General features: G+C 62.0%; 1 protein-coding gene across 1 annotated transcript in view; it reads left to right on the top strand.

Annotated features, from left to right (window-relative positions):
- Positions 1 to 4,177: 4,177 nt before the first annotated feature.
- The window catches only part of AGO2 (argonaute RISC catalytic component 2), a 100,576-nt gene continuing 91,130 nt past the window's right edge, over positions 4,178 to 13,623 (top strand). Inside the window, exon 1 of the mRNA XM_072733816.1 lies at positions 4,178 to 4,326. Within this exon, the coding sequence (XP_072589917.1) occupies positions 4,305 to 4,326 (22 nt within the window). The 5' untranslated portion in view covers positions 4,178 to 4,304. The remainder of the gene's footprint in view (positions 4,327 to 13,623) is intronic.

Consider the following 13,623-nt stretch of genomic DNA (forward strand, 5'->3'; position numbering starts at 1 on the left):
TGAGTTCTTAATTCAGAAAAACAGCCAATATTTTTATCCAAAGAGCCTTAGAAGGGATCACAGACAGTGCTACCTTGATGTTTCCCAAAGTGCGCCCCTGGAACACGGAGGTACCCTGGGACAAAAGAGTTCTGTGGCCCCGTGGGTGTGGGGCTGCACACTGTCTGTTCCCCTCCTTCCTCTTTGTAGAATCATGATTCCTAGCACTTTGTTCAAGGTTTTGAGAAGGGGCGTCTGCTTTCGGCTGAGGTTGTGATCCTGGGGTCCTGGATCCTGGGATTGAGCCCCACGTTAGGCTCCCTACTCAGTGGGGAGCCTTCTCCCTGCCCCCCATGCTGTCTCTCACTCTCTGTCTCAAATAAAATGTTTTTTTTTTTTTAAGATTTTATTTACTTATTCATGAGAGATCCACACACAGAGGCAGAGACACAGGCAGAGGGAGAAGCAGGCTCCATGCAGGGAGCCCGACGCCAGACTGGATCCCAGAACTCCAGGATCACCACCTGGGCCGAAGGCAGATGCTCAACCACTGAGCCACCCAGGGGTCCCCTAAAATCTGTTTTTAAAAAAAGGTTTTGAGAAGGCTTGCAATTGATAAATCTGTTTAGGGTTCACTCAGTGCTTCCCATCTCTTTGATCCCCTAATTCTGCTTTGTCACACGCAGAACATGTCTTGGGAACTGACTTGTTCCAGTGTCTACACCGTAGACTTGGGAGAAACCAAGAGCCCCCGGGGTGCCGGGGAGCACAGGCGCTTCTGCTCCGCCCGCGGTGACCGGCCCCTGCCGTCTTGCCCCAGCACCCGGCGCTGAATTGCCCAGGCAGGGATCTGGGGCACCGGGAGCCCCCTGTGGCCAACACCGGGCGCCGAGTGGGGACCTGGAAGGGCAGAGCGGGGTGGGGGGTACCTGGGGGCCGGGGGGGGGGTGCCCTGAGACGTTTCACAGCCAGAGCTGGGGTGCTCCAGTGCTTTGGGGGCTCAGGACCGCGGGAGCGGAAGGCGGCGGACCCCTGGGCGCGGGGCTGGGAGGAGCGGGAGGGGACGCTCTGGGTTGGGGGCTGCGGGCCCGGAGCCCGGGGGTGCTGGCGGCGGGGGCGGCCCCGCGCAGGGGAGCCCCAGCCCGGAGACGGCGCCCCTCGCCGGCAGGGGGCGCGCGCGGTCCCCGCCGAGTCGGACACAATGAAGCGACTGGGAGACATTATGTAGCCCGACCTCCTGCACCGGACCCGGTGCAACAAAGTGCAACAAAGTTACCCCCGCGGCGTGTGCGCGGAGGGGCCGCTCTGGGGCCGGGGGGGGGGGTGCAGGGAGGGGGCGGGGAGGGGGCGCGGCCGGGCTGGAGAGGACGGCAGCCTGCGGCGGGAAGCCCGGGGGACAGCCGGCTGGGGGCCTGCTGGGGCACAAGCAGGAGGCAGAGGACATTCATGGTTATTGTTTTTTTTTAATTTTTTATTTATTTACATGAGAGACAGAGAGAGAGAGAGAGGCAGAGACACAGGCAGAGGGAGAAGCAGGCTCCATGCACCGGGAGCCCGAAGTGGGACTCGATCCCGGGTCTCCAGGATCGCGCCCTGGGCCTAAGGCAGGCACCAAACCGCTGCGCCACCCAGGGATCCCTATTTTTTAAAAGATTTACTTATTTGAGAGCGAGGACGAGCACACAGAGGCAGAGGGAGGAGCCCACTCTCGGCCAGGGAGCCCCCAGGGAAGGGCCTCGATCCCAGGACAACAGGATCCTGACCTGAGCTGAAGTGAGAGGCTTGGCCAAATCAGCCACCCAGGCGCCCCTCACCGTTACTATTTTCTTTAATGTTTTATCGTGAAACACAGAGGGCACAGAAAACATATAAACAAACGAATGTGCAGCTTGGGACGTGCAAACGAGCAGCAGTGTTACTGGAAGGAGCATTTCCCGCAGGTCAGCAGCCTGCACAGCCCGTCCGTGGCCAGGGCACCCCACCCCACCCCACGCCACCCCGCCCCGCCCCAGCACCCACCACTTGGACTCATGGTGACCACCTTCTGGCGTTCGCTCAACTTTTTACCAATTATGTACCCCTAAACAACGTAGTTCAAGTTTGCTTATTTTGTAGCTTCTATAAATGAAATCCTGCAGCCTGGGCCTCGGCCTCTTTCACTCAACACCCTGGACACTCCTCCGTGTTGGAGGGGTCTTCGTTTTCATCTCTAGGTTTTACTTGAGGAGGATCCACCCGCCTCACAACCCGCTCCAGTGCTGGTGGATGCTGGGTGGCGCCCAGTCCCGGGCTAGGGCACACCGGCCCCCTTCCTCTGCTCCCAAACATGCCTTTCAGCGGCTGGTCCACGCAGGGCCAGGTGTGGGCTTTTCCAGGCACTACCAGACACTTTCCTCCCGACCCGCTGGACTGATTCACACTCCAGTAACACTCTTGAGAAAATGGAGACGTGGATCTGAAGAGCCTGTGGAAGGTGAAGTGGAAGATCCTGACCAAGCAGGCGGGGCCTGCACCCTGCAGGGCGTCGTGCACCAAGTTAAGGATTTCGGACCTGGGCAGATGGAACTGGAGAGCCCACGAAGGGCTTTGAACAAAGCTGGCACCCAATCAGGTTTGGGATCACGCAAAGGGGACTGCTGGGTGGGGAGCCGGCAAGGGTAGTTTGAGGGGCTTCTCAGGGGACCCAGGCCAGCTTGAGGGGTGGGGGTGGTCAGCAGAGGACCAGGGAGGGATGCATGAGCGCCTGGGGGCTGATGCCACGGCACCGACCCCATTCATATCAATGATGTGAAGATCCGTGTCCCTTTAAGTTTCTCTCTGGAGGAAACCATGGTTTTCTGGCATTTATTTAGGGATGTTCCTGAGACTTGCAAAGCCTGCTTAGGATGCTAAGCTCCTTGCAGGCAGGGCTCGTGGTCTTTGCATCACCCTGGCAGGAGGAGCACTCAGGTCCTCGCACCCAGTACGCAGGTAGCACACGTTTAAGGGTGAAGGAGAGCGCAGGCGGGTAGGTTACAGCGGCGACGAGCGAGTGTGGACTTCGCGTCACCTTGAGACTTGTAACCCCCATCAACGAGGGGTGTGGGGGGGGTAACCGCGGCCGGAGCCGGGCCCGGGTGGGGGCGAGGGACGGCCTCCCTGAGGCGGCGGGGAGCACGCGGCGGGGTCCCAGAGGCCCAGGGCGCGCCCGCCCTCCCGGCGGCTGGGCTGGGACCTCACGCAGCGCACACGCGCCCCGAACTCGCTGTTCAAGTCCTTTTACACGACGCGCTGGCTCCCGGCCGGGAGGTGGCGGTGTGGCCGTGCGCGGGCCCGCGCTGCAGCTCCAGCTCCAGCTCCAGCTCCAGCTCCAGCTCCAGCTCCAGCTCCAGCTCCAGCTCCAGCTCCGGGCCGGCGAGCTGCCCCGCGGGCGCCTTTCGGTTGTAACTTGAGAAACCAGGCGGCCGGGGGGGCCGGGGGGGCCGGGGGGGCCGGGGCCGGGGCGGCCACAGCTGGGCCGCGGGGGGGGCCGTGCGCCAACGCCCCCAGCCGGAGCGGGCGCCCCACGCGCGGAGGCGGCGCGGACACCAGGGGGGGCTTCTGCTCTTCCCTCCCGGCCTCTGGCGGCGATGCCCCGCGGGTCCCGCTCCGCCCAGGCGGGGAAGGCGGCGCCCCCGGAGCCGCTGGGAGGGGCCCGCCCCGCCCCCCGCCCCCCCGCGCCCCGCCTCCTCCGCGGTGGGGCCCCCGCGCCCCTGCCCCGCCCCTGCCCCGCCCCCACCTCCGCCTCCACCTCCCCGCGGGGCCCGCGCCCGCCCCCCCCGCCGGGCTCCCGGCCGCCAGCGCGCCGCCCCGCCCCCCTCCTCCCCTCCCTCCTCCGCTTCCTCTCCTCCCCTCCCCTCCGCTTCGCCCCTCCCTCCTCCCCTACCCGCCCCTCCCCTCCCTCCTCCCCTCCCTCCCCTCTCCGCCCCTCCCTCCCCTCTCCCTCCCCTCCCTCCTCCTCTCCCTCCCCTCCCTCCTCCTCTCCCTCCCCTCCCTCCTCCTCTCCCCTCCCCTTCGCCCCTCCCTCCTCCCCTCCCAGCTCCCCTCCGCCCCTCCCTCCCCTCTCCCTCCCCTCCCTCCTCCCTTCCTCTCCCGCTCGCCCCTCCCTCTCCCTCCCTCCCTCCCCCCCCCCCCCCCCGCCCGCCGCCTCCGCCCGCCGCCCCGGCCGCGTCGGGTAAACCTGTTTGGCGAGGCGGCCGCGCCGGGGCGGATCGTGCGGCCGGCGGCTCCCTCGCGGCTCGCGGCGTCGGGGCCCGTGGCGCGCGCGCGGCCGCCCCTCGGCCCCGGAGCCCCTCGGCGGCGCCACCATGTACTCGGGAGCCGGCCCCGGTGAGTCCTCGCGGGGGGCGCCGGCCCGGCCGCTCGCGCTCGGCCCCGCGTTGCCGGCGGCGGTTGGCGGGCGGGGGCGGGGGCGGGGGCGCGGGGGGCGCGGGCCTCGGGGGCGCGGGGGGCGCGGGGGGCGCGGGCGAGGCCGGGGCGCGGGGCCTGCGGGGCGGGCGGCGGCGGGGCCCGGGGCGGGGGAGCGGCCGTTCCTGGCCCACCGCGGGCGCGCAGCTCGGCCTCCCTCCGCGGCCCGGGCCTCGGCGCCCCCCGCCCCGCGCCCCGCGCCCCGCGCCCCGGGGGCCCCGCGGGTGGAGCCGGAGGCCGGGGCCGGGGCCGGGGCCGGGGCCGGGGCCGGGGCCGCGCGGCCCGCGTGTAGGCCCGAGGCCCGCGCCCGCCTCGCCCGCCGCCCGGCCCGGCCTCCCGCGCCCCGGCCTGCGCGCTGCGCCCCGGGGGTCGGCGGGGCCGGCGGGGCGGGGCGGGGCGGGGGTCGCGCCGGGTCGCGCCGGGCTCGGGGTGCGGGGGCCGGGGCGGGGGCGGGGGCGGGGGCCGGGCCGGGCTGCTGCGGAGCCAGCCGGAGCCCGGCGAGCCTGGGGCGCGCTCAGTTTCGTTTGTGTCGCCGCCAGCACTTCTGCGGCCCCTTCTCCGAGGAACGTCTGGGAGGGCCGAGTCCGGGCCGGTCCCCGCGGGCCGCGAGCACCGTAGCCCGAGGGCGGCGGGAGGCCGCGCGCTCCTCTCCGCGCGGGACACGCCGGCGGCGTCTTCCAGCGCTAATCGCCTTTCACGAGTTACTAGAAGCGGCCGAGGAGGAGCGTCGGCTCCCTGGGCTCCCCTGCTCCCCGGCCGCGCTCTTTCTTTGCAAAAGTTCTAAAAAACTTAAAGGAGTAGCACGTCCCCCCCCCTGTTTTCCGCACACCGTGGAAGGGCAGCCGGGTGCTGGGCCAAGGAAACAGCCAAGTGTTGTGAAGCTTTTCTCCTTCTCCCGCCAGGCACGTGGCTCCTAAATTTCCCGGCTGGGCCTGCCACTTGGCCGGGGCATCGCCCGTCCCCTTTGTCTGCCAGGCCCCGGCCGCTGCAGGCTCTGGGGCTGCAGGCTTGCTCGGGGCCCCTTGCTGGGTGCGCTCCCGGGCCTGACCCTCCGCAGCCGCACGCTGATGGGGCCCTGGCGGCTCCCGCCCAGACGTGCTCCCCATCGGGGGTCTGGAAGTCCCCCCTCGATCCACTCAGGCCCCTTGACGCCGTGGGCCCTGGCTGCTGTGTCTGTCCACCAACGCTTCTATGCCTTGTGAATTCTGAGTGTCTTCCCCCACCCCCACCCCATGTCACTTAATCTAAAAGCTTCTCCAAGGCCAAGTCCCATCAACTTTTAAGCCTCTCCAGACTCTGGGCAGCTTGATTGAGGAATGGTTTTAATCCTGCATCTGGGAGGTTCCTCAGGCCTGGTGGGGAAGGGCCCTGGGCTATGTGGGCACCGTCCCGAGGGCAGATTTGGCTTCTTGAGACCCTGGGCAGGCAGGTCTTGGGCACCCCCCACCCCCCTTACCTAGCCCAGCAAGCAGGGATCCCCCAGGAATCCCTGTGAAGGGAACCCAGCAAGTCTTAGCCACTACAGTGTGGATTGATTGATTGATTGATTGATTGATTCTCAGATTTTCAGCTTAAAAGTTGAGGGCCCAGAAAAAAAAAAAAAGTAGAGAACCTTGAGGAAGGTCAGGCTTTGTGTTGTGTGTCCAGTTAACTAATCCCCAGGATGGCTCGGCAAATTGGTGATGTTCGTTTTGAAGGTAGACGGCAGAGGCTCACGTAGGTTAAGAACCTTGCCAAGGTCACGTGGCCGGTGAGCATTAGGACGATATGTGTGATCCCAAGCTGACTGTACACCCTCCTCAAAGAGGTGGTTTTCGGTCCTTTTGACCTTGACCCACGGTAAGAAATACCTGTTACATCTCGACTGGACCGGTGTGCACGTGCGCTCGCTCAGGTGTGATCGAAACGAGCTTGGCGAAGCGCCGCTTACCCTGAACTGTGCGCTGGGCGCCGGGGGTATTTTTCTCGCATTTCCGTTTTCAAAAACCTGTAGCCCCCCCTGGATCTCCAGGCTCCTTTCTGGTCACCCAACAGCTTTTGGAAGGATCTGGCTCTACTGCAGTTCTCTGCATTGTGGTGTGGTGGGGAGAGGGCCCCGCGGTTCGCAGATAAACCTGCCCTGGAATTGGACAGCTTTGGTTGAAAAAATAAATGGGTCTGTAGGCTAGTTCTTAAACTAATGGCAGGATGGGAATGAACCCAAATTTCAGGCTCTGTGAGTGTGCTGTAATTATAAGGCTGTGTGCAGTTCAGTTTTATTCTATCCACCGAGGCTTTTAATTTGGCTTAAAAGGAGCTTTTGGAGTAGTTTCTTGAATGAAACTTTTTTTTAATGTTATATTTCCTATTTTAGAAGAATGAAAAGACGCTCGGTCTGGATTGTAGAAAAATTACAAATCGTTTTGCTCCTTCCGATTTTAATGCACTTATTAAGCGACGTACTGAGTAAATTGACTCAAAACGTAGAGTTCGCAGTAGCTCCGTGGTAGGCCCACGATAAACGCTATTCCCCGTGTGAATTAGCGTTTGTGCTCTGAGGTTCGGTACGTCGCTACTTCTTACTATTCTAACTATTCGAGAGAGTTTGGTGGTTCCGGGTAGTGGGTTCTCCAGCGACCCCGAGCCTTCAGAGATGAACAGATTAGTTTGTTGCTGGGGTTGAACGTCAAGATCTGAAACTGAGTCGGAGGGATCCTGTTGGAAGGAGATTGTTTCCTTGGTTTTATGGTGCTCTAGCTACTGTGTGTTACAGCCCTCATGGCACTGCTACAAAGTAACTTTTGTGACCCAGAAGTCCTGTTTGAGAAGCGCCTAAAGGGATTGTGACTTTGAGCATCACTGGCTTTCAGTGAGGTTCCCGGTGCCAGTCAGCTCCTCCTGCTTCCCACTGCTCCCCCCACCCCAGTTCCCAGCGCAGCAGCCTGGTCCCAGTGGTGATGCACCTTTGCCACACAGCAGGTGTCCCTCAGCCCGGTGGGGGGATGGGGGGAGGTGCTGCGGGCCGGAAGGCTTGGTTGGATCTGTTAGAAACCTCGAAGAAGCACGTAAGTGTGTAGGGAAACAAGACGTAAAAGTTGCAACTCCTCCGCCCGGTCTGGTTTTCAGAATCACAATATTATTTCTCGTTAACTTCCAGTTTCGGTGTCAAAACTTTGAACAACGCCGTCGGTGCTTGCTGTGTTCTTTGTAATGAGTGTTACGTGTGTTACCATATCCTGCCAGTCTGGTAAAATAAATTTTTGTTTCGTGAGTTGTTACTACGGATGTTCAAAATGTAACACTTGATTCTGTTTTTAACAGTTTCTCTTGTGAAATAGTTTACACAAAGTAGAGCACCAAGTAGGACGTTCTCCCATTTTTCCGTCACTGAGCCCCTGACCATCGAGATGACCTGCATTGGCTTCAGATGGGCCCCTTTCCCCTTTTTCCTTTGTGGAGCTACTCGAGAGCCAATTCCAGATCTGTCATTTCACCCCAAGTACTGAAATACTGTGTCTAAAGAAGGGGGACACTTTGAACCCCAGGCCACTTTCACAAGTTTGTAATCACTTTCTCTCGTCTCAGAAGCGTGTTTATAGTGGGCTGCATGGATCATGGGTTTCAATAAAAGTTCACCCACGAATTTGGTGGTGTGTCTTTGGGGCCCTCTAACCTGGGCTCTAACGCCGGGGCCCCTCCCCCGCTGTCCCCTGCTGCGGGCTGGCAGGGACACTTAGATTGTAAAATCCCTTTCCTTCAGAGTATGTTTATCCCCCTCCCCTGTTTCCTAAAAAGAACCCTGTTGTTCGGGATCCCTCTGTTTTGTGGAGTGAGGCTGGTTGGAGACCCCCTTGCCTGTGGTTTTAATTCTGACACATTGATCTTAAGCCGTGTGTGTAGACAGATCCCTTTGCATCTGGAATTTCCCATTACAGAAGAATCCTGGGTTTTTTCATGGTGCTCTGAGCAGAAGGGAAGCTTTGGGGTGTGTAGAGAAGCGTGTGCATTTGTCTCTGCCGCGCCCCCTCCCCCCCCAAGGTGGGGGTGTCTCTTCCCCAGGTGTGGGAGCGGCTCTGCACATGGGGGTGGGAGCCGGGCTCCATCCTCCGGCTCCTTCTGGCCCTGTTTGATCCTGGCCGTTTCTCCAAGCTTCACGGCTCTCATCCCACCTGTTAGGCGTCCTGGGTGGAGGAGCCCAGGTGAGGTGCCGTGGCCACTCTAGCCAGTGAAAGTATCACTGAGCTGCACTGTCCTGATTTTCCTTGCCCTCGCTTTTCTCTTTCGAAGTTTAAAAAACCCGCCACCACTGGCTGGTCTCTGGGTCCTTACTCTCCATGACCGAAAAACGGTGCCTTTCTAGTTTATCTTTCAGTAGAGCTGTGCCCTGGGTGACCAGACAGTTTGTCATCTACTCTGGAAACTTTTGCAAGTGAACTAGGGGTGGGTGTGGGTGGAGGGCTCTTAATTATTTCCCTGAGACAGGGGCGTACCCCAGGGCCGCCTGGGCAAATCGGGTAGATGTCTCCCTGACTCACAGCATTTCTTTCATCTTAGGCTTGTAGACTAGCTCAAAAATAAAGGACTTAAATGCTTGATTGATTGATCGATTGATTGTAAAGATTTTGTTTTTAAGTAATCTCTACATGCAATATGGGGCTCGAACGTGTGACCCCAGGATCAAGAGTCCGCATGTTCCGCTGACTGAGCCAGCCGGGCGCCCCTGGGCTTACACATTTTAAAGGGTTTCACCCTTCAGTGGCTTTGCTCTTACTGAAATCCTCCCAAAGTCTGAAGGATGCAAGCACGGTCTTTGAGAGATTGCCACCAATTTGTCCCTACAGGGTGCCGACACTGCTCCCTCCGTCGCTAGCTGCAGACTGGAGGCAGCCCCCACAAACTGCCTGCCAGCACTCAAAAATCCCACCTTTTCACCTTCCTCTTCCTTCCCTCAAGGTCACAGCTCTAGCAGAGGACACAGGAAATGTCATCGGCGCCAGCGCTGTGCGTGTCCTGGGTCTCAGTTTCCTCATCTGTACGTGGGGAGCTGGGCCTGACTGGCTTAGGTCCCCTCGCGTCTACGTCCTCTGGTGCGGTTGCTCTCTGCTGACTTCTGACTGGCTGGGGAAGGGGCTAGTGACCCCTGGGAACCATGTATGTGAGGGCCCAGGGGCCCTGACTCTTGATTTTGGGTCAGGTCCTGATCTCAGGGTCAGAGGATTGGACTCCACGCCCAGCAGGGCATCTGCTTCTCCTTCTCCCTCTGCTCCTCCCCCCCCATGTGGGCATGATTTCTCTCTTGAGGGCTCTTTCTCTAAAATAAAAAAAAAAAAAAGAGGGGGATCCCTGGGTGGCTCAGCAGTTTAGCGCTTGCCTTTGGCCCAGGGTGAGATCCTGGAGTCCTGGGATCAAGTCCCGCATCGGGCACCTGGCATGGAGCCTGCTTCTCCCTCTGCCTGTGTCTCTGCCTCTCTCTATGTCTATCATGAATAAATAAATAAAAATCTTAAAAAATAAAATAAAATAATCTTTAAAAAGAGAGAGGGGATGGTCTTGGTAACAGCGTGGGGGACAGTTGGATGAAGTGGGAAGGGGGGATTGCAGGCAGGTGCTCAGGGCTGAGACTGTGCCCCCCCCGGGGGTGGGATGGCTGAGGGGAGACATGGACAGGACCCCTCGGTACCATCTGACCATGAGCTTGGGCCCATCTAGTCTGCACTTCCTAAGTGGGCCCCATTTACTTAGCCCCATGTGCTGGTATCTGGGCCCCAAAACCTTCTTCCTAGCCCGGGACTGTGGCTCAGCCTCCCTTTTCAGACCTGGAAGGTGAGGATCGTAGCACCACCCTCAGGGTTGTTGGGCTGACGAGGTGAGACGTGCCAAGTGGCCTGGGGCTGGACGTTGTCCTCGAGTGAGGGCGGGTGTGCGTCTGTCCGGGGGTCCCGGCCCTGCCGTCATCCACGGAGTTTCTCCAGCTCAAATGAGCGCAGCGCCGAGCCGCCCAGAGGAAGCATCCCAGCTGGTGGCTGGGCCGCTGGCCTCGTCCTCATCTCCGTGACCACAGTTGTGACTACAGTTGTGACCACAGTTGTGACCATCTGAATGAGCCACCCGATGGGGCATCGCTACGTGCAGCTTTGTTACTGGCAGCTGCTGCCGACGCCAACCAAAATAAATGGCAGGAGCGGGGCAGGCTCTGGGAAGAGACCCCCTTGTGGCATCTGGACATGTTGAGTTGAGGTCCGAGGAGTCCGAGGTGGGTCTGGGAAGGGCAGCCGGAAGGCCTCTGTGAGGGGCCACGAGTGGGCGCGGGCTCGTGGGGCTGCCCCGGCGGGGGGAGTGAACCCCACTTCCCTGGCCTGACAGGTGGCCGAAGAATCACCCGAAGATCCTGGAGATTAAATTTTGCAGATGTCCCAGGGGGTTGCCTTGGTTCACGGGGCCTGAGACCCGCCGCTGTTAGGAGTGGGCGTGGGAGAGGGGGTAGAAATGAGCCCCAGGGACGTCTTCATGGCGGGGGGCGGAGGAGAGAGTGGGGCTGCGGCCCCGGGGCCGGGATTCTGGGGTGAGGGTGTCGAGGCTCCAAGGTGGACTTTGCGATGGGCCGTCATGAGGCAGGGTCACCCGTGTGTGGCTCCCTTCCCTGGTGAAGCGGCCAGGTCTGGCCATGATGGCCCCTCCTTCCTGGAGCTGCACCTGTTGCAGCTCGCGGGGCGTTTCCGTGTGCTTCCGTGTGCTTCCATGTGCTTCCATGAGCTTCTGTGCGCTTCTGTGAGCTTCCATGTGCTTCTGTGACCTCTGTGCTACTTTGAACGCAGCCTGTCACACCTCCGCCGGGACCGGGGGTGGAAGACTTGCAAGGGTCCCTTCGGGGCTGCGGCCAGTTCCCAGGGGGACCTGCTCTGTTGCCATCGCCAAGAACCCGAGGAGCGGGCCTGGGCCAAGGGGCGCCTTCAAGCCAGCAGGGCTCGGGGCGCGGCGGTTCCTCCCCTGAAGCTCCTTCATCGTAACTTAAAGCCGTCTTGAGGGTCACGGGGGGGGCAGCACCGAGGGGCGGCGCGTGGGTGGTGTTTCAAGGTCTTCTGGGCGCCTGGGCCCTGAGCTCTGGTACTTCGGCGGTGCCACACGAACCTGTGACCGAGGTTCGCAGGTCGCAGTCGCTGGAGAAGCCTGTGCGCTTTGACACAGAGTAGAGTAACAGCCTTGGGAGTTGTTCTGTAAAATGTCTTGTTCACTTGTTGGTGAGGGGGTTTGAGCCCAGCGTCCCCGTGGCTGAGGACTAAGTGGAGGCGCCTCCCGAACCCGATGTCGGGGCCCTGCCGTGGCGACCTGCCCGCCGCGCCCTCAGGCCCCCGATCCGCCGGGCGTTAGCCGCACCCACGCAGGACGCGGAGGGGACACGGCGCCTGACGCAACCGGGGGCTGCCCCCTGGGAGCGGGGTCCTGTCCCCACGCGGGGCCTTGGGCCAGCAGGCCGTGGCAACGCTCGCCTACGTGTAGGAACAAAGGACTTGCTGGAGAAACACTAGCAGGAGGTGGGGAGAAGGCCCAGGGTGACGGGCGGAGGGTGAGGAGCCGGCCAGACGCTGGGGCCGCGTGGCGTCGAAGCGTCGCCGTGACGAAGCCCGGGACAGGCCGCCGGGGCCGCCCTCCCTCGCATCCTGGCCGCGCGGAGAGTGACACCTGCCGCTGGAGGTGCGTTCGGCCCGCGGCAGTTGCGGGGCGCGGGGAGGCCCGCCGACCTCCCTGTCCCTCTGTGTCACGGGCTGCCCGCGGGCTCTGTCCCCGTCCGCCCCGCGCCCCGTCGGCTCTGGCGAGCTCCTTGGTTGGCCTCTGAGCGCCGCGGCCGCCCCGTGGGCTCCGCACCAGGGAAGCGACAGCTGGGCCTTGGTGCCCGGAGCCCACGGTCCTGGCGGCGCCCGCGGAAGGGACGCGGCTCTAATGCCATCGGCGGCGGAGCCCCTCACGGATGACTCCCCGGAGGTGGGCCCGCCTGGCACGGGCACGGGGGCGGCAGTGCTGCCGACGAGGCCCAGGCCCTGGGTGTCACCCAGGAGCCCAGTCACAACCCCGGGGGGTCACAACACAATTTCCTGCTCGTGGTTTCTGTGTGGCAGCCCCGCAGTGGCCCCATCGGTGACTGGGGCCGGGGCGGGTGGGGGACCCCGCCGGGGATGCTCTGTTCCTAACGTGGGCGGCTGCCCGGGAGGCGTGCGGGTCGTCGGGTGTCACGTGCGGCTCAGGCGAGAGCGGCGCGTTAGACCTGGAAGGTGTCTCCGCGCGTCTGCGCCTCGTAATTACAGCTTAACCTTGGACTGTCGGCAGGGAAGGCTTTGGGGCCTGAACAGTCGGGGACTTTCGTGAGGGGAGATGGGCGACAAAACAAGACCCACGCCAGTCAGGTCGTCGTGTAGCTGCTGAAGATGAAGGGGGGGTGGACACTGCAGGTGTGTTCAGAAGGTGCGCAGGTGCGCTTGGAGCAGGAGCCGGAAGGGGAGGGACGGGCTGAGGTGAGAGGGGCAGGCAGGTGCAGGCGGAGGGCGGGGAGGTCAGCGTCTGCTTGGGGTCCAGAATGGACTTTATGCCCAGGAGGGGTTTCTTTCTTTCTTTTTTTTTTTTTAAAGACTTTATTTATTTATTCATGAGAGACACAGAGAGAGAGAGAAAGAGAGAGAGAGAGAGAGAGAGAGGCAGAGACACAGGCAGAGGGAGAAGCAGGCTCCATGCAGGGAGCCCGACGCGGGACTCGATCCCGGGACTCCAGGATCTCGCCCTGGGCTGAAGGCAGGCGCTAAACCGCTGAGCCCCCCGGGCTGCCCTCAGGAGGGGTTTCTAAAGGGATCCCCGTGCTGCTGTGCTCAGATCACGCTGCAGAGGGTGGGTGGAGGCCAAGAATTGTCTATAGGAGGTCGCTGTGCCTGGAGGAGGTCCCTCTTAAGGTGGGGGGCACTGAGCCGGGCTCAGGTGGACGATGGGAAGGAGTGGGAGCACATGTGACCCCCCACGGGCCTCCAGAGATCCTTGGTGCCTCCGGAGCCCTCTAGGCTGCCCCTGCTCCTTGTTGCTCTGGTGGGGACCCCAGTCCGTGCTGCTTTATGTGCAGATGTTGAAGAGCAAGCCCTGCCAGGTAAGGGGGTCTGTCTGCCTGCCCCCACCCCCCGCCCCCCAGGCCTCCTGGGTGGTCCCCTAGTTACCAGTTTAGAGACAACTCCTCTCTGTCCTGGGAGGCCCAGGCGCTCTTCA

This window comes from Vulpes vulpes, chromosome 13 (assembly GCF_048418805.1).
Source record: "Vulpes vulpes isolate BD-2025 chromosome 13, VulVul3, whole genome shotgun sequence".
NCBI lineage: Eukaryota > Metazoa > Chordata > Mammalia > Carnivora > Canidae > Vulpes > Vulpes vulpes.